This window comes from Maylandia zebra, linkage group LG7 (genome assembly GCF_041146795.1).
Source record: "Maylandia zebra isolate NMK-2024a linkage group LG7, Mzebra_GT3a, whole genome shotgun sequence".
NCBI lineage: Eukaryota > Metazoa > Chordata > Actinopteri > Cichliformes > Cichlidae > Maylandia > Maylandia zebra.
Window position 1 is genome coordinate 62,063,343 of NC_135173.1, and position 27,317 is coordinate 62,090,659.

The window sequence follows — 27,317 nt, forward strand, 5'->3', positions numbered from 1 at the left end:
TTCCCAGAGTACTGACCTGAATCCAATTGAGGTGCATGACCTTAAAAAGGTGGTTCATGCTCGAAAACCCCCCCAGTGTGAGTGTGAATTACAAGAATTCTGCATGGATGATGAGTGGGTCAGAATTGCTCCACAGCGCTATGGAAACTCATTGCCAGGTATCACAAACTCTTTATTGCAGTTGTTGCTGCTAAGAGTGGCCCAACCATTTATTAGGTTTAGGGGGTGTACACTTTATTAATAGTGACAAACATACAAAAACCAGGAAATCAGGAAGGCGGCAAAGACTTCTTTCACCCCACTGTACATGACCCCTAACAAAATTGTCTGTGATACTATCCTGAGTGGATGCAGTGATATATTATACACAGGTTACTTTCATGTCAAACAGGCGAAGTGAACTTCATGTATGCTTAATTTCTTTAAAGGAAAGCAGTAGTAACATCCGTGACAACTAAACTGTTTGCACATAACTGCCTATGCATATGTAGAAGCCCAGGTTACCCTCAGGATCCTCAGCATACACAGTGACTGTGCTGTAAATAACACTGAGAACAGCAGCCTGGGGTTCAAATGATCAATAGTGCATTGGAAAACGAGCCCCTCCAATGTACTGCTGTAGCCATTTAATGCTGGATTCATTCCTCATGCTGTGGCTGTGCCGTCTCTGAAATCAGCTGTGTGACATCACCAATCAAAACAAATTGCCAGCACTGTGGGATTAGCATTTTAGCAGGTTATGGTGAGGGTGTTCAGTCTGTGTGGGCAGGGTTAGCAGAATACTTAACATTGTTTGCTAATCTTGAAGCTGTACTCCAATGAATGTCTGTCACATCATGCAGTATATGCACACTCAAATGCACCGCCGACTGGTGCCGCTCACTCCCACCAGTAAAGGTCAGCGTATGTATAATGGAGCACATGCAAGTCACCTCTCACTCAAATGACCCTTCAATAATTTTATTATTCTTACCCCTCAGCCATAAAGGGAGGATGGGCTGTTTTTGTCACCTCGCCAGTTGGGCAGGCAGGCAAAGTGAAGCATTTGTGAACTAAATGTCAACAGATTCACAAATTACCCACAATGCCACAGCTCATTTTAGCGAGTGGGACTGGTCCCGTCATGTCAGATTAGCTTGTTGTGGATGCTAACAAGCAAATACAACAGGCAGACAGCTGGCATCCATAACTCCTAACTAATGGATGTTTGGTGCCACATTTGTTTCTGAGTACAATTTTTAAAAAGTCTGCATGTATCGTAAATCTAAACTGCAAGGTGGGGCAGGATCCCTGTGTTACCTACAGCTGTACGTGTACAGAGTTGGAACACTGCAGCTATACACAGCGTGGTCAGTGTGTGTGTGTGATGATGGAAGACTGAGGCAGTCAGAACATGCCAGCTTGATATTTTTAGACAGTTCAGGTGATCTCGCTAATGAGACAAAGCTCAAAGGAGCTGGCGCCTGAAGTAAGTGTGTGTGTGCGTGTGTGAGTGAGAGAGAGAGAGGGTGGGAGAGGCCATTTGTTGAATTAGCTGGGCAGTGTTGAAGTGTTCAGCGATTAAGTTTAATCCTTGAGTCTTGGTGATGTAAGGCCTGACACCCCCCCCCTCTCCTAATACCTCTCCTGCATGTTTGGTCCTTGCTTTTGAAAACCTGTTTTTGTGTTTGGGAGGAGGTTGATTGTGAGGGTAGGAGGGAATGCCCTGTCCATTAGGCTGTGTAAATATACAGCATGTGTGGATGCATATGAGGACGTTTATTCGTCAGACTGGAAATGATGCATCATGTCTGTAGGGGAAGATAAAACGGAAAGGAAGAAGTGACAATATATGATAGTAGACGTGAGGCCAAAAACAAGTGCCCTAAACTGAATCAGTGAGGACAGTGAACTGAAACAATAGCTGCTTTTTAAAAGCTTTAAAGGGAATTTTGTGATGTCCAGTTTCTGATTTGTGTAAGTAAAGTGTAGAGCGCTTTTTTCCCCCTTTTTGTCTGAACCAAAGAAGAAGCAGGCCTGTTAATACAAGCCTGATTCAAAGGCATGTTGTACGATATATTGTACTCTGATTTAGGGCTGCCACAAACGATTATTTTGATAGTCGACTTGTCACCGATTATTTATGCGATTAGTTGACTAATCAGATCATGCATCCATTGGACGTAAAACGTACAGCTTATTGCACCAGCAGCATCTGCTCTTATATAACTATCATTAGCTGACAGCTTTAAGTGTTTAAGGTATGTGCTAACTAAAAATAAAGACAAGATGATAGTTTATGAAATTTTAATGAAATTTGCAGATAGTTTCAGTGAAGTTTAATAAACTCCTTGCTATCTAAAATATAACAGGACACCGGAGTAAATTCTTGAGCATCTCACACTTCTGATAATCAGTTGCCTGCTTGACGTTTATTCAGCTGTGTAAAAACTATAACTTTAATCTCAGCCAAACAGATTTACTCAGGAACAAATAAAATACTAAAAAAAAAACCAAACAGTATAATTTTAAGTTATCTAAGTCACTCATATATCATGTTTAACCTGAGTAGCGAAAGACGGTGGTGGGTTTGAATACGATTTGCCGGGAGTCTGGTGTTCTCAATGGCTCTAGTGAGCCTTGAGCCCCGGTTAGCTATCAAGCTGGTGGGTAACAGACGTCTCCGAAAACGTTGGAGCGCTTTTGAAAATATGTGGTGTCTTGATCACACACACAGGGATGAATGAGTAGTGACCAGAGGTGGATCGATATCAAACCCTAATCTTTAGAACTGTGCTCACTGGTTGATTCTGTTTTATACGCGACACATGCTCCTCACACAAGGCCTGAGGTGGTACCGCGGCTTGTCTACCAATCAGAAGGTTGCCATATGTCCATATGTTGAACTGTCCTTGAGAGAGATCCTGAATGCTGAGTTGCCCCTGATGTATCTTTCAGAGTGTGCGTGTGTGCGCAAGATTGTATGATAAAATAATGTATGAATGTGTGTATGTGGTTGGCTGGGTGAGACTTGTGGTAGAAGTACAAATCCAGTATAAACCAGCATTTCTTCAGACACACAGCTCATTTTGAGATGGTGGTTGATCATTTTGAATATGGGCAATGGTCCATTTATTAGAATTTCAGACTCCTGTTGATAGATGTTGTTGATCAGAAGCAACTTTTCCATCATTTGGCCTGAGTGGAGCTGACAGTGAGTGAGTCTGGGCTGGATTTATGGCACATTGTTATGAAAATATAGCAGGGAAATAAGTGAATTTAAGACACATCTGTGTCTTACAGGACATGTGGGAGGGTGAGAATGAACGGCTTATATTTGTTTAGCCATCTATTTTTGCTCATACGTGATACTAATCGGTAAAGCCAAGATGCAAAGTCTTGAGTGTCAGCATTGCATGTGTACCGGTTTCTGTGGACAGTAGCTTGTTATACCTGCCAGTCTCGTGCCTTCATTTGTCTCCATCCCTAATGTACTGCTTCAATGTGTGTTTGATGGGAAAATGTCGCTGACATTCTAAGGACGGCAGAGGAGGGCCGTAACTGCCTCACCAGGCCTCCTGGAAGTGCCACAGTCCACTGACAGTCTCGTCTCTGTCGCTCTACACCATTCTTCACACATTGCTGATGGCCACAGAGGCTATTACCATGGCAACAGTGCCTCTCAACCCTGCAAGCCACATGGAAGTGTGTTTTGTTTTTTTTGTTTTTTTAAATCCCTCCACCCACCTTCTCTCTGATGATGTTTCGAGTCTTTATTCGATAACAGTGTGAGATGTCTGTCCATTGTTGGTGTGTTTGAGAGCGGCGCTGTACTTTTAGCCAGCTAATCTCCAGGGCCATTTTCTGTAATTATGAACTGTGTGTGTATGTGTGTTGGTACAGTTGTAAAGTGGTGAGTGGAATTAGTTGCTTTCGTGGCCTTTCTTAAGAATAAGACAGCTTCAGTCTTTCTTAAGGCTCATACAGTAAATACAGCTGCTTGGGTTTCAGCTCTGTGTTCTGCCAAGTGTTTACGCTGTGTGTGTGTGTGTGTGTGTGTGTGTGTGTGTGTGTGTGTGTGTGTGTGTGTGTGTGTGTGCCTCAAGTTTGCTTTTGTATGTTTTATTGTCTAGTTTTATACCAAATAATTTCCTTATTGCCTCTGTGCTTGTACATTCCACTGTCATATATTCTGCTTATTTCACATTTCTTTGATATGCTTAACAACTTGGAGGAATTAAAGTCATTATGATTAGAGGCATGTGAGGTACGCTGATGAGCATATCGTACAGATTGATAGACACATGGTAAAATGGTAAATGGCCTGTATTTGTATAGCGCTTTATGGTAAGTCAGTAACTACATCAGTGCATTACCTACCTAACTAAATGCCCAATGACACAGTGTCACATGTGGATCAGCTGTAATCCTAAAGCTAACACTGGTCGGGACTTTTGGTAATACCATTACTATGTTAATGAGCTATAAGAGGGTGATGTTTCATAGACTGTTAAAACTGTTACATCCACATACATCAAAAAAAGAAAGTTAGTCGAGGCCTGTTATAACTTTGACTTTAGGAGAAGTCGAAGGAGATCTGCTCGTCCTAAGTTTATGTTCTGTCTTATGTTTAATGTTTGGACTCCACTGGAGAGGCTAAAATCATTGTTGACCAGCAGACTGATAAATATTGCTGTTGCACTGAGATGTATACTCACTGTATTTTTGCTTTGTGTCTCACAGGCTTCCTGCTCTTCAAGGACTTCTGTATGAATGAAATAGATGAGGCTGTGCCTCAGCTCAAGTTCTACGAAGAAGTAAGTGTCCCATGCCCTGCGAATTAGAGTGCACAAAAGGGCTGGATGACCAGCTTGGGGCCTGTAATCCTGCTAATTCAGATTGAGCCTTCCGCATTCTGTGGTGTCGCTAAGCTGTGTGTGTGTTTTCTGTTTCAGATTAAGGACTATGAGAAGCTGGACTCTGAGGAGGAGCGGTTGAGCCGCAGCCGGCAGATTTATGATGTGTACATCATGAAGGAGCTCCTGTCCTGTTCACACGTGAGCATGCGGCCTTAACATCCACATTTTGACCACAGGACTCTGGTTCAAGCACACACAGACAAACATGCACACACCTCATGGGCATCTAATGATCCGCTCCCTAATATTCTCTTCGGTGAAAGCCGAGGAATCTGAGAGGTTTACGACACAAAGAGATCAGGAAAGCCACATTGTTGAAAAATATCAGAAAGAGACTGGTCAGTGGAACCTGGGATCATAAATGGAAACCAGATGCTTTTAGTAACAAACATTGAATCCCATATCCTCGATATTAATAATTTAATCTACAATTAATAATTTACTAGTGATGTAAATCCATACTATACTGTTGTTGGACCAATCCCGATCCCTGTAAAGCACAGTATACTCCAGTCTTCACCCTGCTTCTTCCTCTTCACCCGGCTTCTGGAGCAAGTCTAAACACACACACACACACACACACACACACACACACACACACACACACACACACACACACACACACTCTCTACTGCTTTTGTCCTCATGCAAGGCAACAATTTCGGATGTAAAGCAAGCACGGTGCATGCTGGGGCTGTCTAAATGGAGGAAGTTATTAAACACCCACCACCCACGCAAACCCAGATATTGGTGTTGCTCTCTGCAGCAGCGTTACAGTAGGGGTCGCACATGCTCACAACAGAAAAAACAGAAGTGAAATAAATGTTTATGCTGCATTTTTAATGGCCTTTGGTTTTATTTCCTCCTCTTTGTCTTAGCCATTCTCTAAGAAAGCAGTGGACCATGTGCAGAGTCACTTGGCGAAGAAACAGGTCCCCCCAAACCTTTTTCAGGTAAATACTATTTGATCTCTGAAGCTGCACTTGTCTGACTGTGCTCTTTTAAACATGTAGGGAAAAAAAAAGTGAAGGATGGAAATAGTTTGATTTGATGATTGTAGACCTTTTACTTGTTTTTATATCAGCTCAGCTCATTGCCCCATATATTGCAAAGGAAACGGTCACTTGTTGTGTTTGATCCCACATACTCCATTAGTACCCTGTTGGTGGAGCCCTGACCCCAAAATGTGACTGAAGAAATGGTGCTTCCATTATTATTGTGCAAGTTGTTTGATGAGAGACACACAGTGATATCCTGCTGCTCTTGACAGAATAAAACTGGGACAAAAACTCCTCAGTCAGGTTTCGAAAACCTCAACGGTCAAACAGAACAAACATGAAACTTCCAAAACTTGTTAGTGCTGCATTGATACATGCATTTAGAATAGGTGGCAGTACGAATGACTGGACTGTGAGCAGGGCAGGAGTCATGCATGTGTTAGCATATTTGTAGTTGTTGTTTTTTTTTTTAATGATGCCACTCTGCATCACAATGAAATGTAACATTTCATTAACAGACAAGTTTGTAGGTCTACACTGACTTTTATAAAAGGCAAGTGCCGCTTGATGACATGAACAGGGCCAAAACAAAATATCAGAACAGCAGCATGCAACACTGCACATGCTCCTTAGAAAGAAAATACCTGTAAAACTGTGTGTGTATTGAAGGAACATTTTAGGATCATAAATCACTTTGGTGGCTTTACTTAGGTTCTGAAAACCCCGTGGAGGTTTCTAGAGGAGCACTCATCTCCACCTTTCAGTCCAATGTACCAAAATAAAAAAATCCCCCCACAAAAACACCACCTATTTTGTGATTTATTTATTTTTTCTCCATTCTTAATTGACTGGTGTGGTATGCGTGTGTGATTGACATGTCATGTCCATGTCAAAGAGTATCTATAGCACCTGAGTTGTACCAGATTCCCTTCTGTGCTCAATATTTGAACTTTGTTTTCGTTCATGCTGTTGGTAATTAAACTTTTACCATGGCATCGCTTGCTAAAATGCCACCCAGGAAAATTACATGCAGAGCAACACAGACAGGAGCTGTGTTTGAGCTCAGAAAATCTAATCAGCAACTTCCTCTTTTAGACTACAACATGGCTTATTTTGTGGATATAAAATTATACCCAGTGACTCTAAGATGTTACATCAACTTGTTAGTATTTCCTCTATATTTTCTCAGTCCTTGGGTTGTATGTGCAGCAGTAATACAGTACCTCTGTGTTACAACTGCACAAACAACTCAAAGACTCTTTGAGTCACAAACAAGATGTAAATGTTCAGTGGGCATTTCTGTGAAACAAGTTAGCTCACAAATACAAACCAGGTAAACAAGGCTGAGGCTCAGAAACAGTATGTGAACATGCAGTCCTGCCCACTCAGGAAAATAATTCACATACACCTGCAAAGCATTTTTGTCCACACATTTGCTGAAGAGAGTGTGTGTGTGTGTCTTTAGCCATACATCGTGGAGATCTGTGACAGCTTGAGAGGAAACATCTTCCAGAAGTTCATTGAGAGGTAATCATACTAGATGCGTTTTATTTTTGTTTCTCTTCCTCTTATTTTTCTTCAGCGGGGGGTGGTAGCTGACATCACATGTTGACATTTTGCTTTTTTCCTCCAGTGATAAATTCACTCGTTTTTGCCAGTGGAAGAATGTGGAGCTCAACATCCATGTGAGTATGGGGGACAGGGGGATTCTCCCAAAAGTTGACTATGTCTTTTTTATCTTATCGACTTAATGGGTTTGTAAAGAACCGTGTGGTTCTTTAGCAATTCCCTCCATCCAATGAAACACACCAGCAGAGCTGCCGAATCCTGAGATGTCTGGAAACAGACATCCGCTTTTTCAGATGGTGGGACGCAACAGCAACCTGAACCAAACGGGCACGTCCACCCAGAGTTTTCTGTCTCTGAGAGGAAGGCCATGTTTTTCTTCAGCTTGAGTTAAAGTCTCTGTGCTCCTCTCTCCTCCTTCAGCTGACCATGAATGACTTCAGCGTGCATCGGATCATCGGCAGGGGCGGCTTTGGAGAGGTGTACGGCTGCAGGAAGGCAGACACGGGAAAAATGTGAGCTCCGTAAATGTATTGAAAGGCACACCGCTCGGTGCAGTTACCTCTGCATGTGTAACCTGTGTCTGTCGCTCTGATTGTCAGGTATGCCATGAAGTGTTTGGACAAGAAAAGGATCAAAATGAAGCAGGGGGAGACTCTCGCACTCAACGAGAGAATCATGCTGTCATTAGTGAGCACAGGGGTGAGTTACACACCATGTTTGCACCAACAAAGGTTTTATTTTTTCTTAAATACTCGGCATGTTTTTAAAAATGCAATTCAGTACATTGCAATATGGTATACCAGTAAAACATAGTTACTCATACAGATCCCACTTATTCTAAACTCTCAGTTCTGCACAGACTTCCTGTATGGAACAGACTGCTTTGGTTTGAGCGCACAGGTTAAAAACAGCCTGAGATATTTTCCTCTAAAAAGACACTACTTCCAGAAACTACAAACAGAACTTTGTTTTCTGTCCATTCTTCAGCTCACCTCCCCTAACACTTAGCCCATGTCTTCTTGAGTGGGCAAGTTAAATATATGTGTATGACATACTGTTAAACAGACTCCACCTTAAGCAGTAAAATATTGCCCACCATATTCTCACTTTGACTTTGATTTCCACATCAGAAGGAAAAACATTTATCAAAGAAGAAAACTGATCAAGTTGATTTTGGGGGGAAATAAAGCACAATAGCATCATCGGTTTATTTTCTCTACAGAAATTCTATTCATTCAAATTCCCTTGATTGTCCACACCCATCCTGCAGTAACTCTGTGCTCCATCAACAAGGCCCCCTGAGAGACTGAGAATCTCTGCTGTAGCTGCAGAGCGGTGTCAGTTCAGACAGGCCACCGGGCAAAGCTCAGCTGACATCTTTCTTCAAATCCAGTTAGGAAGTCTCTCATTGGACGCTCTGTTTAGCCTACCCCCTAACCCTTTGCTTACCCACAGTTGCTGCACACCTGCAAGCCGTTTTGAACCCCATGCCCACTGAAGTTGCTTCCTTCATGCTGAATCTGCTTTAACTGTTGTCATATCGATGATATTATATCATCGATGCCTGTGCTGTTCCTGCTGGGTCATTCAGGGGATACCTCAATTTATAGCCCTGATGCCTAATGTCAGTGTCCCTGAGACTACAGTGGTCCTGAGTGAAATCCATCTTTCTGATTTAAAAATCGGTTTTTTGTGCTGCATGGGTGTGTTTTACTAAAGGTCCTCAGTTCTTTTTCCACTACTAGCTGTATAACCCATTTTAGGAAAACCACAAGAGTAAGGTTAGCTGGGAGGAGTTCACTTGTAGACTTTAAACTCGTTCTCTCTGCATCTTCCTTCAGGACTGCCCGTTCATTGTGTGTATGACGTATGCCTTCCACACGCCTGACAAGCTGTGCTTTATCCTGGACCTCATGAACGGTAGGATGTCCCACACCTTCCTTCCTTCCTGCCTTAGATTAAACTCCTGCCGAGTCCAATCTGTCCTGAGACACAAAGATGGGATTACTCGGACTGCCAGTCGCCACTCAGGCCATTCCTCCCTCAGGGAGTTGATAGGATTTTGATCTCATTGATGACGCCTCACACCACCTGCCTGTGTTAGATTCTTTTGCATCTAAGATCAGCCTCCTTTTGAAGTCACACCTCAATGTTAAGTATATCCTGATCAGGACTGGCCAACTTTCAAAGTCAACAGTCACCACCAAACAGTGTCCACTGCTCGCTATTTGAGCTTCAGTTATGCTAATGAATACAGATAATCATTAGCTCAGTGAGACAGCTGGAAAAGAGAAGAGTGTCATAGAGAGCCTGCCATCGATTTTCATTTTCTCCCCCACGAGAAGGTTACCACAACTTATGGACAGATATTGATTTAAACTGAGGTGTTTTGATGTCATGCACTTACTGTGTATGTTTGTGTGTGTGTGTGTCTCTCTCTCTCTCTCTGTGTTCAGGGGGTGATCTGCACTACCACCTGTCTCAGCACGGCGTGTTCAGTGAGAAAGAGATGCGTTTTTATGCAGCTGAAATCATCCTGGGTCTGGAGCACATGCACAACCGCTTTGTCGTCTACAGAGACCTCAAGGTAGACTCCCCCTGATTCCAGACGGAAATCATCCTGAACACAATCATTCCTATAATCAGCATATTCCATGACGTGGCCAACAATGAGTTTCTCCTGTCAAAAGAAACTTAAAAGCAGCTTTTCATACAATAAATTCTGAGGACTCATTTTATGCATAACCTGGAATCTATTTACAGTGGACTGAGGTGAAATTTATACCCAACATCCAAGAAACCCTCAGGACAGCCTCCATCTAAATAACTCAGGTCCTACCAGCTGGTGCATTACTGAGCTGCATTACATATAGGTTTCCCTAATATTTTGCCCCGTTAATGTATACTGATCTGTAGCAGGAAAAAAAACAAACAAACTTAGAAGCTAGCTGTGGTGTAGGGGATTACTAGCTACTACCTCTGATTGACTTAACCGGGTGTTACTGCCGACGTCAATCGTAAGTCTACGGAATTTACATTTGCCCTTGCCCAGCAGTTTTAAATTTCCTTCAATGTCACCTGCTCTGGCCCCTGGAAGACAATTGACTATGGTTGCTGGTGTCTCTAGCTTCACATCATGTCTTAGAACAGAATCGCCAATTTGCAGAGTTTGGTCAACACACATGAATGGGGTTGATGGCATACCAGGGGCTTCTTCTGTGCTTCCTCCTCACCGTCACCCAGTCATCCTGTTTTCCCGGCTGCTCACGGCAGTCTGTTGGGGCAGAGCTAACGGGGCTACGCTACCTTCAGCTGCACCAGCTACAGGGGCCTGGCTAGCTGCAGGTTTTTCAACGATGCAAGCTGCGTCTCCAGTTCAGGGACCTTAGCCTCCAGAGCTGCAAACAGGTTAATTCCATTACAAGTATTGCTATTTCTAAAGGAGGCCGATGAGTAACTAAACATCTGACACACAGAGCAGGAAAGTGCTAGAGAGACAGGTCAAGAGGCCATGTTTCCATTGCGTCGGCTATGAGCTAAACTGGCAAACAGTCATCTAAAGCAATGGAAGACATATTGTAGTAAACAGCGTGTTTTGCACAGCACTAAATAAAGGACGGGAGTATAATAATATAATTGACAATAAATGATAAATATAATATCATCATCCAATATAGGATTTGAATTAAATCAGTCCAACAATTCACCTCACCAGAATCTGTGTCTGTGGCTTATTACTGCGGGGCACTGGACACATGCTCTCCACGTTCAACTTTCAACTTACAGATCCTTTTTTTTGTATGTGTGTCTTTTGTATCGTTCATCTGTAAAAGCAGCACCTTTCATATTCCATGCAGTCGTATAAATCCGCCTCTGAAAATAGTCCCTCAACATATTTGTCCGGCTTAGCTAAAACTGAAGCGACCAGCTGTTTCAGGAAATCGCTGAGTGGTTTAAAAAGGTAATGACCACATACAGCATCTGAGCGTTTTTCTACTTCCCGGGAGTCGCACAAAGCAAGAAAACACAATTTTGTACTTCATAGGATTTATTTACAATCAGAAAATTTTTTAATATCACCAGAGTTTTAATCCTTTGTTTTAAAAAATCAAAACAACCAAAACTGCAATGATTATCATTAACTGCACATCAGAACCTGTGCCATGTTCCCTTTAGATAACAGTTTGCTATTCAGGCTGTAAAAGGGGGATTCTAACTTTTTAGATAAGCATCCCTTAGTCCACTCACCCACCGCTGCACCTCCACAGCTTCACGTTTCATAGCTTCATATCAACCAATTTGTCAGCTGTCCTCTGTTTTTTCTCCGATTCCCCTGTTTGGACTGGCTGCCATCATAATGGATATATTTTGCTGGAAGTCAGGGAGCAGTTTTAGTGCTTCAGTAAACAGTGCAGTTCAATGCAAATAATACTAAGGCAGCGTTGGACAGAAAGAAAGAGAGTGAGCTCCAGATGTGCCAAACGGCAGAGGATAACCAGGACAGGAGGCGCTCTTACTGTCTGTATTCACACAGAATCTCTGCTAGGGAACGGAAATTGTAACTTAAGTCTTGAATTAGTTAGCTCTCCAACATTGTATCCTATGCTTTATCGTGTTATCTCTCACATTCTCCATCACCCTCTCCATCACTCTGCCTATGTGTATGTCCTCCCTCAGCCAGCTAATATCCTGTTGGATGAACACGGTCATGTTCGTATCTCTGACCTCGGCTTGGCCTGCGACTTTTCCAAGAAGAAGCCCCACGCCAGCGTGTAAGTTCATCTGAGTTTAACTCTGCACAGCATTTACGTGTCTTGGGGTAGGTGGGTGGGCTGGCTCATAAATGTAAATAAATCTATATTAATATGAAATACAGCTGGCGCTGCTCGGGGTTCTCTCTGAACATCTCTCGCAGTGATTACATTTTAAATGGGTTGGACTATCTCAGCTCGCTGCACTTTGACAAGTGGAGAGGATTGTGCCGACCTGATGGATCATGCATTAAAGGGCAAATAAAAAGAGTCTGTGGTGAAGTTCCCAAGAACGGAGCTGTATTAAGTTACTGTTAATGCAAGTCAAACATTTCCTGCTGCTGCAGCTTCACATTAAAAGCTTTTTAAGTGGTGAAACACATTTTAATTGAATATGAAGTAACCACAGGAAATGCATTGTGTTGCTGCGTACTCTGCTGATTAATGTGCTCCTCGGAGATTGTTAGTGAGCAAAAAGACAGCACTGTAATGTCTCGGGCAGCGAGTTGTCAGAAAGAGATGCTGAGGAGGACAAACATCCCACTGCAACTTCTTGTCCATCCAGTCAGCGATGTGGGTTGAAATGATGTCTTCATATTGGTTGGGTGAGTGGTGATATATGATACACCACTATTACATGAAGTGTTCTTCAGTAAATCAGCACTAACTAATCAGTTGCAATTCAAAGATCAGTTTTCTGCCCATGATTGTGGTGCCTTTAAAGCTTTGTGTGTCAGGTCCACAAACATAGCGGTGGACTGCTGTCCATCACACGTTGACATTTTAAGTAGCTGTGCAGGACTGGCAGCGTGCTCCTCAGTTGAGATGGAGACTGGCAGCAAAGCTTGAGTGATTGATCCCTAATACGTCAATGAATTGCTTCGCCCTGCATGGATCATAATGTGGAGCTCAGTGAGCTCGCAGCAGACATTCAGCATCTTTTCATTACAGTTATTATCACTAATATTTTTAACTGTCTACTTGTTCATTGTTGGCGAATATTCTTTCTTGGATTCATTTGAATATTTTCAGACATGTTATCTTGGGCTCTGTTCATTGTTATTTTACATGATTGATGCTCCATTTATGCTGATGTTTATAGCTCTACTCTCCTGCAAACGATGAAAGCTAAACACAAGGGCCTACATTGGGTTCAGTTTCAGTAAAATGAATTTCTGCAAAGAGGTGTAATGAATTGGTACTTCATAACTAGATTTAAAAAATAGAATAAAAAGAATAAGCCCAGAAGGGCTGACTGTCCTGAACATCTGTATAATAATTATTGAGAGAAATACCAATTTCCTGCATTCATTGTTTTGACGTGTGCTGTGCTTGTTGCAGTGGCACTCATGGCTACATGGCTCCAGAGGTTCTTCAGAAGGGGACGGCATACGACAGCAGTGCCGACTGGTTCTCCTTAGGCTGCATGCTCTTCAAACTCCTCCGAGGGTAACCACTCAGGCTTTACTTGTTCCTCTCAGCTCATCTATCCCCCTTGCTGCACTGTCCTGACTTCCTGTCAGCTTTCAGCCTGCTCTGCCACTCTCAGTAAACTCTTCGAATCTGCTCGCTCGCCTTTCTCGGCATCTCTCACCAGCCTGCTTTCTATTTGGTGTGTGTTTGATCTTGTTTGTGTGCAAGCCTGTGTGTGTGTGTGTTTGTTTGATCTGGAGTGTGTAAATGCCAGAGGTCTGGGTACAGTAGGTCAGAAATCCGGTAAAAGCAGTTGTGTGTGTGTGTGTGTGTGTGTGTGTGTGTGTGTGTGTGTGTGTGCGTGCGTGTGTGTGTGGGGGGGGTGTTGGGCGGGTTTGCTTATCCTGAGTGAGCAAAAGAGAAGAGCAAGTGTGACGTGAATCCATTGATGTTCAGATCCATGTGTTTGAACACTTTAAAGAGGAAGAGTGTGCAGGCCTTTGGTCAAAGGTTGTCTGCGTCTTTCAACACTAGAGTCCAAATTCTCAGAGCTGGATGAGATTTCTTTTTCTTTCTTTCTTTTTTTTTTTTTGGAAACCACTTAAAGCAAGATGTGGTCAGTATCATTGTTTTCTTCTTTTTACACACACATATACACTGTCTCACACAAGTGAGTACACCCCTCAAAATTTTGTAAATATTTTGTTATATCTTTTCATGGGACAACATCGAAGATATGACACTTTGATACAATGTAAAGAAGTCAGTGTACAGCTTGCTGCCCCCTCTAAGTAACTCAATACACAGCCATTATTGCAACAAAAGTGGGTATATATACATATATGTGTGTCTATATCTCTACCTGTCTGTCTGTCTAGACATGTCCATACACATATCTAGATATAGGCATATATATGTATATACATATACAACCCCCCCCAAAATATCACTCCATCAATTAGTGAACAGTCTCTGAAATAATAATTTTCATCCTGTTCCATGCCCATATTTAATTTGACACACTACAGGGTTTTGGCTAAGAAGACTGGCTTCAGGCTTAATAGACGTTCTTTTGCATATTTTTGTATTTTTTCCACACTGTTGACGATGTGTTACCTCTCTAGTGTTATCTCTTTCTGAGCAGCTGATACATTTTCGTTCTTGGCTTTACTCATCCGGACATCCTGGCTTCTGAGAAATTTTTTTTTTCTTTCACCAACGCACCACTACCTTTTTTTGAGGGAGTGGGGAACATGTTGACTGTGATTGGTTGTTGCGACGGCGTTACGCCAAATCTACGTACTGACTGATAGGCCAGATGTGCTGATCGAATTTTAAAATCTTGGTTTATGGTTGTCATCGACAACCGTAAACTATAAACCAGGTGCTTCAAGAGCATGGAGTGTCTGGCCTATTGGTACAGGCCATTCAATCCTTATACAACCACTGCTGGAGCTTGGTCTGCATAAGTTGACATGGAGTTTCGGGCATGTCTCACCAGGAAGAGACCCAGGACACGCTGGAGCGATTATATCTCTCGACCAGCCTGGGAACGTCTTAGTGTCCTCCAGAAAGGCTGGATGAGGTGGCCAGGGAGAGGGAGGTCTGGGCTTCTCTGCTTAGGCTGCTAGCTGTAGCTTACTTACTGCTGCACTTGTTTCATAACTTTAGCAGCGAGCAAGCCAGCTTACCAGCCAGAAGGGTTAAAGAACTTAACTAGCTGACTTGACACAGTATGCTGCTAGTAGGGATAAGCATTGAAGCTAGCAGAGAAGCTAACATTAGCCAGAAGAAAGCAATCTAAATAAAGTTCTCTCCAGATCCGGTGCCCTGCCTGCACCCCCCAAGTCAATATAAGTGACAATTTATTTATTTATTTATTTATTTTTTTTAGTCACTGCCTCTGTTCTAATTGAAGCTAATGTGTTCCTAACCTTTTAATCCAGTCCTTTGACTCGTGAACTGTGTGAAAGGATGGATACTATTTTTGCAGTATGCACTAACCTGTGCCACATTAGAATGCTTAAACTAAAATATGGTTCGTCATGAATCTTAATTCAGTCTGATAGTGCCAGTTGGATAGATGGTGTAGGACGTCCGGCTGTTAAAGCATTAAAAAACTCCTACTTTCTTCAGTGTTCTTTCCACACCAGCTGCACAAACACTCATTAACATCTACCAAGTCAGCATTTGAAGCTGCAGGTGTGTTGGCAGCGTCTGTGTAATTTACCTGAGGGAGTTTTTTGTTCTTGCTTCCAAACACCTCTTTTCTCACTCCATCCATCTCCACTTCTGCTGTTCCTAGTCATCGACAGTGTCACCATCTCGCTCTCTGTCTCTTCTGTTTTAGGCACAGTCCCTTCAGACAGCACAAGACCAAAGACAAACATGAGATCGACCGCATGACGCTCACCATGGTAAGATACATCCACACTACATGAGAGAAGATGCATGGGTGTCTGTGTGTAAACAAATCTCAAAGCACACACAGGGGATTGTGTGTGTGTGTGTGTGTGTGTGTGTGTGTGTCTTTGCTTTACCCTAAGCACCTAGGTTTGGCCTGTTTGGCTTACAGTAATTCCAAATGTGTACACACTTTTTATATATATATATATATATATATATATATATATATATATATTAGGGGTGCAACGATACACAAAATTCACGGTTCGGTTCGATACTTTGGTGTCACGGTTCGATATTTTTTCGATACAAAAAAAATGTTCATGCATTTTTAATTTGTCATTTATTAAAATTATAAATATATATTTTAACTCAAAAGTACAGTTTTTAAATTTAACCCTAACCCTTGTGCGCGTTTTTTATTTTGACAGCGAATGCGCACCTGCGGACCACTTATGTGCAGCCCTGGTTATTTAGCTCATCATATTGCAGCCACAGAAATTATTTTGTCCATGAAACCATAAAGCTGCACTTTCTTTTTGCCTTATAGTCTGATTTGTCATAACTTCTCCGTTTTGTGGTAAGCTTTTCTTTGGCTGTCACTTCTTCACCCTGACCTGTCTTATTTGGCTCAGCAGAACTGAAATGCTTTTACACACGCACTCACATAAGCTCAGCGATTCTCTGCGCGATCAACCTCTCACATGTTTAAGCTGCGGGAGATTTCACTTGTCATGTTTGCATAGTAAGCTAACGATTAATAAGACGATGTCAGAGGAATTGGTGCACAAATTATCATCACTCACAGATCAGTGCTGTCGCTCTCTATACACAGTTCGCACGATTGCAAAGTGAAAGCAAAAAAACAAGCGCAAATTCAAACGCGATTTCAGTATGTCACATATTGACAGTGGCTCACCGATGCCAATGACATAATTACCCAGCTACATTTCTGAAAGAATGCAAAAGCATTGACATATATTTTTCGTACAATAGCCCGACGGGCAGGGCAGAGATAGATTTTGGTAGCCCGACTGAAAAAATCGCTAGCCCCGGGACGTCGGGCTAGCGATATTGCGAGCCCTGTATCTGATTGAAGAATCACTCATCTTTGGAAAAGAGAGTTTATTACAGAGAAATGGCTCTTTCCAAAATAAAAGCTATACTATCCGCTTCTTCTGGGCTATATTCTCAGCAGCATAAGGAGAATCATGTGCTAACAGCTGTCTAAATGACTCGGCTAAAGTTAGTAGCATGCTTGTTGTTTTTGTCTTTGCACTAGGATGATGTCGGTGTAAATGTGCAGTCATATTCGTTGTGTTCCCACTAGTGCTTTCAGGTTAATCTCGTTGAAATGACCTTAACGCCACAACACGGCAAATCTCTGTTAACGAGCTACCGCCGATCGCCCCGTGCATGGGGCTAGACGGCCAACACGTTAACGAGCTAACTGCGCTAACACACTAGTTCACACCAATGTAATTGAGCATTGCATGGCACATCCAACATACTGTTTTACTTTAGTCCATGACTCGCTTACCTTCAGGGTCATACGTCACATGAAAACCAAAATAATTCCAAACGCCAGATCTGAATGAGGGTCAATTTGCCTGTTGCAAGGAGAGCTTAACTTCTGTCTCGCTAGCTTGCCCTGCGCTCTTCCTTCTGACGATGCTGTCTGTGTTGAGCGCTCAGTGGATCTGCGCTCGACAGTGCAGCCTAGGCGGAGTAGTCGAACGCAGATACACTGAGCGCTCCACACAGACAGCATCGTCAGAAGGAAAATTGATAAAATAAATTACAAATGTTGTATTGTTCGATACATATGCGTACCGAACCGAAAGCACTGTATCGAACGGTTCAATATCGATACGAATATCGTTGCACCCCTAATAAATATATATATATATATATGCGCACGTACTGTACTGTGAAAAAACAGCCTGAGCAGAATCTGTTGCTAGTCTTTCCTGCACATCTTTGACAGGGTTGTATGTAAGTTTTGGGATCAGCTTTTAGTGTCTTTGCCTGTTGACCTTGCTTTTTTGTAGGTGTGCAGATAGAAATGGGAGCAGTATCCACTGTCACTCTTCCACTGGGAGCAAAGCTTGTAAAATAGCTCACTGTTTACAGGAACACAGCTGGATGAGCGAAAGTAGCCATTAGCTTGATCATTGTTTGCTGTGGGTTCAAACTTGTACACAGATCAAGTCCCTCTAAAACAAAATCATTCCACTGTGTGACTAAATGAAAATGTAACTCTTTTTAATTAGTACCTAATTGACTCAGTTTTGGTTGTTTTGAGTACCACATAATGTACCTGGGGTCGTTGTATGCGACACAAACACAACGACAATGGAGGATGTCGAGTCAGTGGTGTACCTGCTGCTAAGTCTGTTGCTTTGTGTCAGACTCATGGACCGCTGTATTGGTTTGTGTGCGGCCGTTTCCCTCGTTGCCAGGTTTCAAAATCGGCAGTTTTGATTTTCATGAAGTAGTTGCTCTGTTGGAACCTAGGCCCAGCGGGTACTGAAAAAGTACTCGGTACCAGGTACTTTGGCACCATACACCATTTTGGCCAAAATTTTAATAATAATAATAATGTATACTTTATTGATCCCCGTGGGGAAATTCCTCTCTGCATTTAACCCATTCACTCAGTGAAGCAGTGTTGATGTGTTGTATTGAAGAGATAACAACTGAGTTGAAGTAGGGCTGGGATGGATTTAAGTGTAATACTACGTTTGCATTGTGGGTCTATGAAACTCTCCTTAACAAAGCCTTTGAGGAAAACAAAAAGCACACATCCAGAAACAGAATGACACACCCACTGTTAATACACTGCCCCCTGGTGGTGAAAGTTCAACTCTGCACTGGGTAACTGCACCAAGCATCTATAAGGTTTGCTAGATGGGGTTGATGAGGCAACATTGCACAATTAACTATTATTACACAAAGTAGCTTAGAAGGACTGGAGTCTACTCTGAGTGTCTGTCTGAGAAATTTGATGCTGAGCGTGTGGGATGGATGGTGTCTGCTGAGCCCACCCACGACATGTCTGCTTTACCCTCCTCACATCCACACCAGACTCGTGCAAAGGCGACATATCATGTTAGAGTGCAGGCAGGTTCATCGTGACAAAGCACAATGTGAATGTTCACTCATCTCTCTGCCTGCCAGCTGCAGCAGCTGTCCATCACAGGGGAGTGGAGCCAGAGATCTGGCTCTGTTTGTGTGTTTTGTCAGGACATGAAACAGTTGAATTGTGACGGTGCTCCATCCCTCACATACACTGAGCATGCCTGCTAAACAGTGAAAGTATGATCTTTCATATCATAATAAATCCAGATTAGGATTTTAATCCAGCCACTTAATCTGGTTTTATCCTCTTAATCCTTGTCTGGGTGTGTATCTGTGTTTCAGAAAGGGGCTGGGAGAGGAGGAGGATTGCGATTCATCCATGAACAGACTAAAAATACTGCTTTATATGCCCCAGTGTTTATTAAACGTGATGAATGGTTTCATTACATAAACATGAAGGATGGAGAGCACAGTGAAAAGGCTGAGAGCTGAGCAGCCAAGACAGGAAGAGATGAATGGAGCAGATCTCAGTAGATGGCATGTCTGAACTTTGAAACACCTCCATGAAGCAACTGAGCAAAAAAATCCAAGGGTGGAGGCTAACTTGGGTTGTAGCAGGGGGCTGTATGAAGAGAAATGGGCAGGTGCTAAAACGGCTGTTGACTTATCCCACTTATCAACCCTGTCTGTCCGGTGAAGGGCAAAGAAAAGAGAGTATGAATTACACTCTGCCTTCAGATGAGACTAGAAGAAGAAGAAGGACACTTGAGTCATTGAGCTTTCCAGACTTTTAGAGGAAAATGAAGGGTGGTTAAAAATAAAACTTCAAATTTGAGTTTGCTTTTAAGGGAAGGCTGTGCTATACTGTGGGGAGAAAAAGTGAGGTATAACCGCATGCCACACTTTCTGGATGCTGCTCGGCTCAGTTTTTTCACCTTTTTGGGGGCAGAACCTGCAGGGACGCGTTTCATGTGTAGAGTCCCAAAAGCTAGTTGGAAGAGATTCTTGGAGCAAAAGACACTAACTCGTCTGCAGGTTTCATTTCAAGCTGAACTTTGTCTGGTGTTAAACATCAACTGATACAGCTATTACAAATATTGTGAATGTAGGAAAAGCCTTTTAGTATTCACATCATTTCATTAGTTTGTTTTACTGAACTCTTCTAACAACTGTAACTGCCTAAAGTTCTGAAAGTTCATTTTTGGTGATTTTAATCGGTAAATGTTCTGTATTTGTATAGCGCTTTTCTAGTCCCTAAGGACCCCAAAGCGCTTTACACGTCCAGTCATCCACCCATACATAGTTTAACCAAATTGACACAACCAGTGCAGATGTACACGTAGTTAAGATACTGCAGAATTATCAGCAGCACGTATTAAAAGATGTGAGAGAATGGAGTCGTGATCATGATGAGTACATGCAAACTTCTGACCACAGCTGTATAATTGCTGATCTAGTTGTTAACACATTTGCCCTGCACACAAAAAAGGCTTCTTTGTTTCTGGGAGCAGACCCAGCCTCGGGGGGTCACTACTGAGTATACTCCTACTGCCTAGATTGTTTTTTGTTTTTTTTTTTGTTTTTTTTTGTTGTTGTTGTTGAAAAGTTTGTGAAGGTGGACCATAACAGCCGTTACTTTGGTGACTGGTGTTTAACTTTTGTTTTTAGTGGCCTCAGCTGTAATGGTATATACACTTATTCCATTTTTATTTACTCTTTTCAAAGAAACCTTAAGAACTCTTTCACCTCTTTATCAGTCATCAGCTGAACATGTAGTCAGTGCAAACGTGACATAAAAATATTACATCAGTAAGATCAGTGAGGTGAAAAGGTACTGCTTCAGTAAGTTGTACTTTTTTCATAATGCCTTATTGATATGTATTGGCTGTACCAATTACTCTGACCATTCTATCTACACGTACTCCGTCCTCCATAGATGCAGAGGTGCTGGCCCTGAGTTTGTTGCTTTTATATCAGCTATCTAAGCCTGTCTGTAATCAGAGGAGTTTGGATGTTATTTTATTTTTAAGCAAAGTGTTCACTGCAAAGTTCACTACTCAGTTCAAACATCTCACTCTCATTCCCTCCTCTTCCCTTCCTTCCTCCCTTCCTTCTTTCCTTCCTCTCTGTTACACCCGCAGAATGTGGAGCTGCCAGACTCTTTCACTGCAGAGCTCAAAGATCTTCTGGAGGGGCTGCTGCAGAGAGATGTATCCAAGAGGCTCGGCTGCCAGGGCCGTGGGTATGATATGCACGCACCGCACACACTTATTTTCATATTTTAGTGAGGACCTCTAAGGGTACGTTCACACTGCAGGCGAAAGCACATCAAATCCAACTTTTTTGACCCATATCCGATCATGGTATGACAGTGTGAACAGCACAAATCCGATATTTTCAAATCCGACCTGGGTCACTTTTGTATGTGGTACTGAATCCGATACGTATCTGATGTTTTAGTGTGTGACGTCTTCTTTTGCACATACGAGCCGCTTTGAGGGTTCACACTAGAGCGCGTTTGCTGTCACATTTCATTTGTAGTGTGAACAAGCAGACAAAAAAATTGGATTTGATCAAAAAATCAGAATTGAGCATTAAGATCTGCAGTGTGAGCGTAACCTAATTGACATAATGCCGCTTACCCTAGCCAATAAAAATGAATGCCTAAACCTAACCATAAACTAATTGTAACTAAAACCACATTTTGAGCCTCAAAAAGGCCTTCAGACACATGGGGATGGGCACTTTGTCCCCATAAGTGACTGTTGGTCCCCACAAGTACACACAGGCTAAATTTCACATTAACCTCTGTCATGTATCAGTGTTTACATACACAGGCATGCAGATGAATACATCAGTTAGACAAATTTTGCTAAATGTGCTCATTAAGTCTGATAACACTGGGTGGTGTAGTTTGCAGTCCGCTAGAGACAAATGGTGGTGGACATGAAGTGGACAAATAGAAGCTGAGTTCATAACTAATTTGATCATTGCTGTCATTTTGCATCAGCTTATAATTAAAGCCAAGGGATGGATCTTTGTCTGCTTGGGGTTAAATGGCAGAATTGTGTGCGTTTGTCAGAGGGCTGTATTATGGCAAACAGTGCCACCTAGTGTGGATATGAGAAATAACACTGTTTTGTGTGTGTGTGTGTGCGTGCGTGTGTGTGTGTGTGTGCACGCAGAGCCTCTGAGGTGAAGGAGCATCAGTTTTTCAAAGGCATTGACTGGCAGCAAGTTTACCTCCAGAAGGTAAGTGAGGTTCACTTCTGTTGTGAATCTGCTTTATTCTTTGTTCTCTCAGGATTTCTTGCCTGGAAGCTTATAAGTCTGGTTTCCATGATGAAGCTAATTAATGTACAGTGTTTGATCAGACAGCGATCACAAGGTATCCAACTCTGATCTATACTATTATAATGCAGGAGAGGTCATCAGCAGGTCTTCAGAGCTATGCTGACAAAAGCTGCAGTAGCTGCTGGTTATGTACATTTATAATTGTTGCTGTCATGATTAGCAAAGGAAAAAAAACTGACAAGTTGAGCCCACTTTGAATATGACATTATATCCACAAGTCTGATACTGATACTCAGTATCAGATGAGGCACAACTATTCATGCGATAAATTAATGAGTTTTGTGAGGTTCTTCAACAGCAGAAGAGTCTAGCTCAGGGGTGGGCAATCTCAGTCCACGAGGGCCGGTGTCCCTGCAGGTTTTAGATGTGTCCTCGAACCAACACAGCTGATTTAAATGGCTAAATTAGCTCCTCAACATGTCCTGAAGTTCTCCAGAGGCCTGGTAATGAACTAATGTGATTCAGGTGTGTTGACCCAAGGTGAGATCTAAAACCTGCAGGGACACCGGCCCTCGTGGACTGAGATTGCCCACCCCTGGTCTAGCTGATTCTTGCCATAGTAATGAGTCTGTGACGTCTGTTTCTGTCTATCAGCCTCACATCTCTACAGTAATTATTTCATTCACAGCCTTACAGCAGGTTTTACTCGCCTCACCTGTTGACGAGTCATATTGTCTCCAAGGCCACAAACTTATCTGTTTTTGCCCCCAGTTCACATACTATAACTGGCCACATTAATTGTTGCTCTGCTTTTGCCATCCAGTTCACTAAAAAACTACGACTTATTGGCATCCATTGCTGGGCCAATGTTTACTTAGGAGTTAGCAGTTAGCAGGCAGTGCTAACTTCAGTGGGTAGGCTTTCAAATCAGTGTGAACAACCAGACCAAAAAAAAAAAAGTGGATTTGATCAAAAAATTGGAATTGAGCATTAAGACCTGCAGTGTGACCTTAGCCTTAGTGACCCTTTGACTTAGGGTCAAAGAGCAGAGTCTTTGTTAGGGTTAATATATCATTCAAACTGAAAGCCACATAAAATCTTGGAGTTTTCCTCCAATCAGGTAAACTAAAGGAGGCTAACTAACTGACTAACTCTGAATTGGACTACATTAGTCCATGCCAATTACTGTTGCTATGGTTACCTTGAGGGAAGAACTACTACAGGACTGTTGCTTTGCTAACACTCCTGTTTTGCTTTTATCGTCCTCTCACTTGTTACACGTTTTGCCTCATCTTCTGAAATCCATGTGTCTGTTCTCCCCCTCTTCCTCTGTCCAGTACTCTCCTCCTTTAATCCCTCCAAGGGGAGAGGTGAATGCTGCAGATGCTTTTGACATTGGATCTTTTGATGAAGAGGACACCAAGGGCATCAAGGTAAAACAATCTTACACTTCCATCTCCTCTGTTTATTTTAATTCAATTTAGTTTTATTTATATAGCACCAAACCACAACAACAGTCACCTCAAGGTGTTTAATATTGTAAGGTAGACCCTACAATAATACATACAGAGAAAAACCCAACAATTATATAACTCCCTATGAACAAGCACTTTTGCAACAGTGTGAAGGAAAAACTTTTAACAGGAAGAAATCTCCAGCAGAACTAGGCTGAGGGAGGGGCGGCCATCTGCTCAACCGGTTGGGGAGAGAGAAGGAAGACAGAGATTAATAACAAGTAATGATTCTATGCAGAGGGGTCTATTAACAAATGAGTGAGTGAGAAAGGTGACTGAAGAGGAAATACTCAATGCACCATGGGAATTCCCCAGCAGCCTACACTTATTGCAGCATAACAAAGGGAAGTTTAAGGGTCACCTAATCCAGCCAAAAGGAAGTTTTTATGCCTAATCCTAAAAGCAGAGATAGTGTCTGTCTCCCAAATCGAAACTGGAAGCTGGTTCCATAGAAGAAGGACCTGGAAACTGAAGGGTCTGCCTCCAATTCTACTTTTAAATACTCTAGGAACCACAAGTAAGCCTGCAGTGCGAGAGTGAAGTGCTTCTCAGGGAGTTTTTAGGACATCCTGATAATAACGAATTACAGTCGTCCAGCCTAGAAGTAATAAATGCATGAACTAGTTTTTCAGCGTCACTCTGAGACAGGATATTTCTAATTGTAGAGATGTTGCGCAATTTCTAATTGGTCTTGTCTTGTAGCACCTTGGTTCCTGGAGGAACGTTGTTTCGCCTCACTGTGTATTTTTAAACTGTATATGGTTGAAGTGACAATAAAGTTGAACTTGAACTTGAAATGAAAGAAAAGCAGTCCTATATATTTGCTTTATATGTGCACTGAAGGACATATCCTGGTCAAAAATGATTCCAAGGTTCCTCACAGTGTTACTGGAGGCCAAGGTAATGCCATCAGAGTAAGAATCTGGTTAGATACCATATTTCCAGGAATTTTAGGGCTGTACAGTACAGTACAGTAACCTCAGTTTTATTGGAATATAGAAGCAGAAAATTAGAGGTCGTCCAGGTATTTATGTCTTTAAGACATTTCTGCAGTTTAACTAATTGGTGTGTGTTATCTTTCTTAATGGATGGATAAAGTTGGGTGTTATCTTCATAGCAGTGAATATGTATGCTATGCCTTCTGATGATAATGCCTGAGGGAAGCTAGTTAACGTTACAGGGATGGTTGGCTCAACAGTGCTCTGACTTTTTGCCAGCCCGGCTACAGTGCTGAAGAGAAACCTGGGGTTGTTCTTATTTTCTTCAGTGTTCAATAGGGCTGCTCAATTAATCGAATTTTAATCACGATTACGATCTGGGCTTTCAACGATCATTAAAAATGACTGAGCCGATTATTAGCCCCTCCCTCGTGCTTTACTCTCGCGCTGCTCCGTGTGGCAAATCCAGCACACCTCTCTGTATTTCGAACACGTTTCACAACAATTAAGAACAGCCAGTGTTGCCAACTTAGCGACTTTGTCGCTATATTTAGCGAGTTTTCAGACCCCCTTAGCGACTTTTTTTTTCTAAAAAGCGACTAGCGACAAATCTGGCGACTTTTTCTGGTATTATTGGAGACTTATTTATGACGACTTTTTGACGTGAAAACGCGTATCGCTCTTACTCTCAACAAGCAGCGGGTGCTGCCGTGGGCACCTCACCCGTGCCAAAGCTCTCCCAGGCGGAGGATAGTCCTCCCCCGCTGTTATCAGGGCAGGAGATGTTCACACCTATGCGTCCAAAGGGCAAATGAATCGCGCATGAGTGAAGCCGCTGCTCCCGCACTGACTGTAACGCAGTCAATTCTTCTTTTACTGTTATGCTGTTTTGTGGATCACAAGGTTTAAAACTACTTATAAACAAACACTCTCACACACAAAGTAACTCCACCAGAGCGCCAATTTCGGGTCACTTTTGCCAGTCCAGGCCCGGATAAAGGAGCAGGGTTGGAACTGTGACATTAAAAAACAATAATTGCTAAAAGAAATTTAATTTGTAGTTCTAAATAAATTCTAACTGCATTTAGGACGTTTTTTTACTCACTTTATGTCTCTTCCACGATGTTATTTCTCTCTCCAACAACGTAGGTTACAATTACATTAGCATGACCAATTATACAAATTAGGCGATGACGTCATTTGGCGACTTCTAGCAACTTTTAGGACAGCCAATAGCGATTTTCCTTACTGAGGAGTTGGCAACACGGAGAGCAGCGGTCCCCAACCTTTTTTGCGCCACGGACCGGTTTATGCCCGACAATATTTTCATGGACCGGCCTTTAAGGTGTCGCGGATAAATACAACAAAATAAAACTAGTACTGGTACCGAAAAAAAGAAAATTTATTCATAACACACGTGAAAAGACCAAGGAAAACTGAGTAAACGATAACAAAATAACGCTGAAAACCGATAAAAACCCTGAAAACCATACATTTTACACCTGAGCCTCAACTCTCGCGGCCCGGTACCAAACGACTCACGGACCGGTAACGGTCCGAGGCCCGGGGGTTGGGGACCGCTGATTAAGAGTTAAGTAAGTAAGTAAAGTAAAATTTTATTTATATAGCACATTTCTAGATAAGGGATCACAAAGTGCTTTACAAGGTATAGACACAGATTAAAAAGACGAAGTACAATCAAAAGTTAACAAAATGCAATTTTAAAAAGATGTGTTTTTAGCTGTTTTTTAAAAGTAATCAGTGAATCAGCAGATCTTAAATTCTGAGGAAGAGAATTCCACAGTCTGGCGGCCACAGTAGCAAAAGCTCGATCACCCCTAGTTTTCAGTCTCGTATACTTAATAACAAGTAGGCCCTGACCACAAGACCTCAGAGACCTACTAGGGGCATAGGGCTGTAAGAGTTCAATGATGTATGATGGTGCTTGTTCTTGAAGAGCCTTAAATGTGAGAACCAGAATCTTAAAGTGGACTCTGAATTCGACAGGGAGCCAGTGTAACTGTATAAGCAGCGGTGTTATATGTGAGTATTTCGATGTTTTCGTCAGAAGCCTTGCTGCAGCATTTTGGACAGTCTGCAGACGCTCCAGGGAACTCTTGTTTAGACATGTAAACAGTGAATTGCAATAGTCCAGTCGTGATGAAATAAAAGCATGAATAACAATCTCCAGTTCAGTATGAGCTATTATGGGGCTCAATTTAGAAATATTTCTTAAATGATAAAAGCAAGACCGAACCAGAGATTTGACGTGAGTATCCAATGTAAGAGCAGGATCGAAGGTTATCCCTAGGTTCCTGATAGATGGTTTCACAAACGTTGAAAGGGGACCAAGAGCATTCATTATGCTGGGTACATGTCTGTCTGGAGCACATAACAGGACTTCAGTTTTATTTTCATTTAGTTGGAGGAAATTGTCGGCCATCCAACCTTTGAT

At 42.3% G+C, this 27,317-nt stretch overlaps 1 protein-coding gene across 2 annotated transcripts in view; it reads left to right on the top strand.

Moving 5' to 3' along the window:
* Positions 1–27,317, top strand: part of grk3 (G protein-coupled receptor kinase 3) — a 77,934-nt gene that overhangs the window by 38,818 nt on the left and 11,799 nt on the right. For both annotated transcript variants that reach the window (XM_004572789.6, XM_004572790.6), the window contains exons 3-17: positions 4,723–4,796; positions 4,935–5,036; positions 5,777–5,851; positions 7,362–7,423; positions 7,530–7,581; positions 7,886–7,977; positions 8,065–8,164; positions 9,307–9,385; positions 9,922–10,052; positions 12,143–12,237; positions 13,558–13,665; positions 15,980–16,046; positions 21,258–21,358; positions 22,302–22,368; positions 23,748–23,843. In XM_004572789.6, the coding sequence (XP_004572846.1) occupies positions 4,723–4,796; positions 4,935–5,036; positions 5,777–5,851; positions 7,362–7,423; positions 7,530–7,581; positions 7,886–7,977; positions 8,065–8,164; positions 9,307–9,385; positions 9,922–10,052; positions 12,143–12,237; positions 13,558–13,665; positions 15,980–16,046; positions 21,258–21,358; positions 22,302–22,368; positions 23,748–23,843 (1,301 nt within the window). The remainder of the gene's footprint in view (positions 1–4,722; positions 4,797–4,934; positions 5,037–5,776; positions 5,852–7,361; positions 7,424–7,529; positions 7,582–7,885; positions 7,978–8,064; positions 8,165–9,306; positions 9,386–9,921; positions 10,053–12,142; positions 12,238–13,557; positions 13,666–15,979; positions 16,047–21,257; positions 21,359–22,301; positions 22,369–23,747; positions 23,844–27,317) is intronic.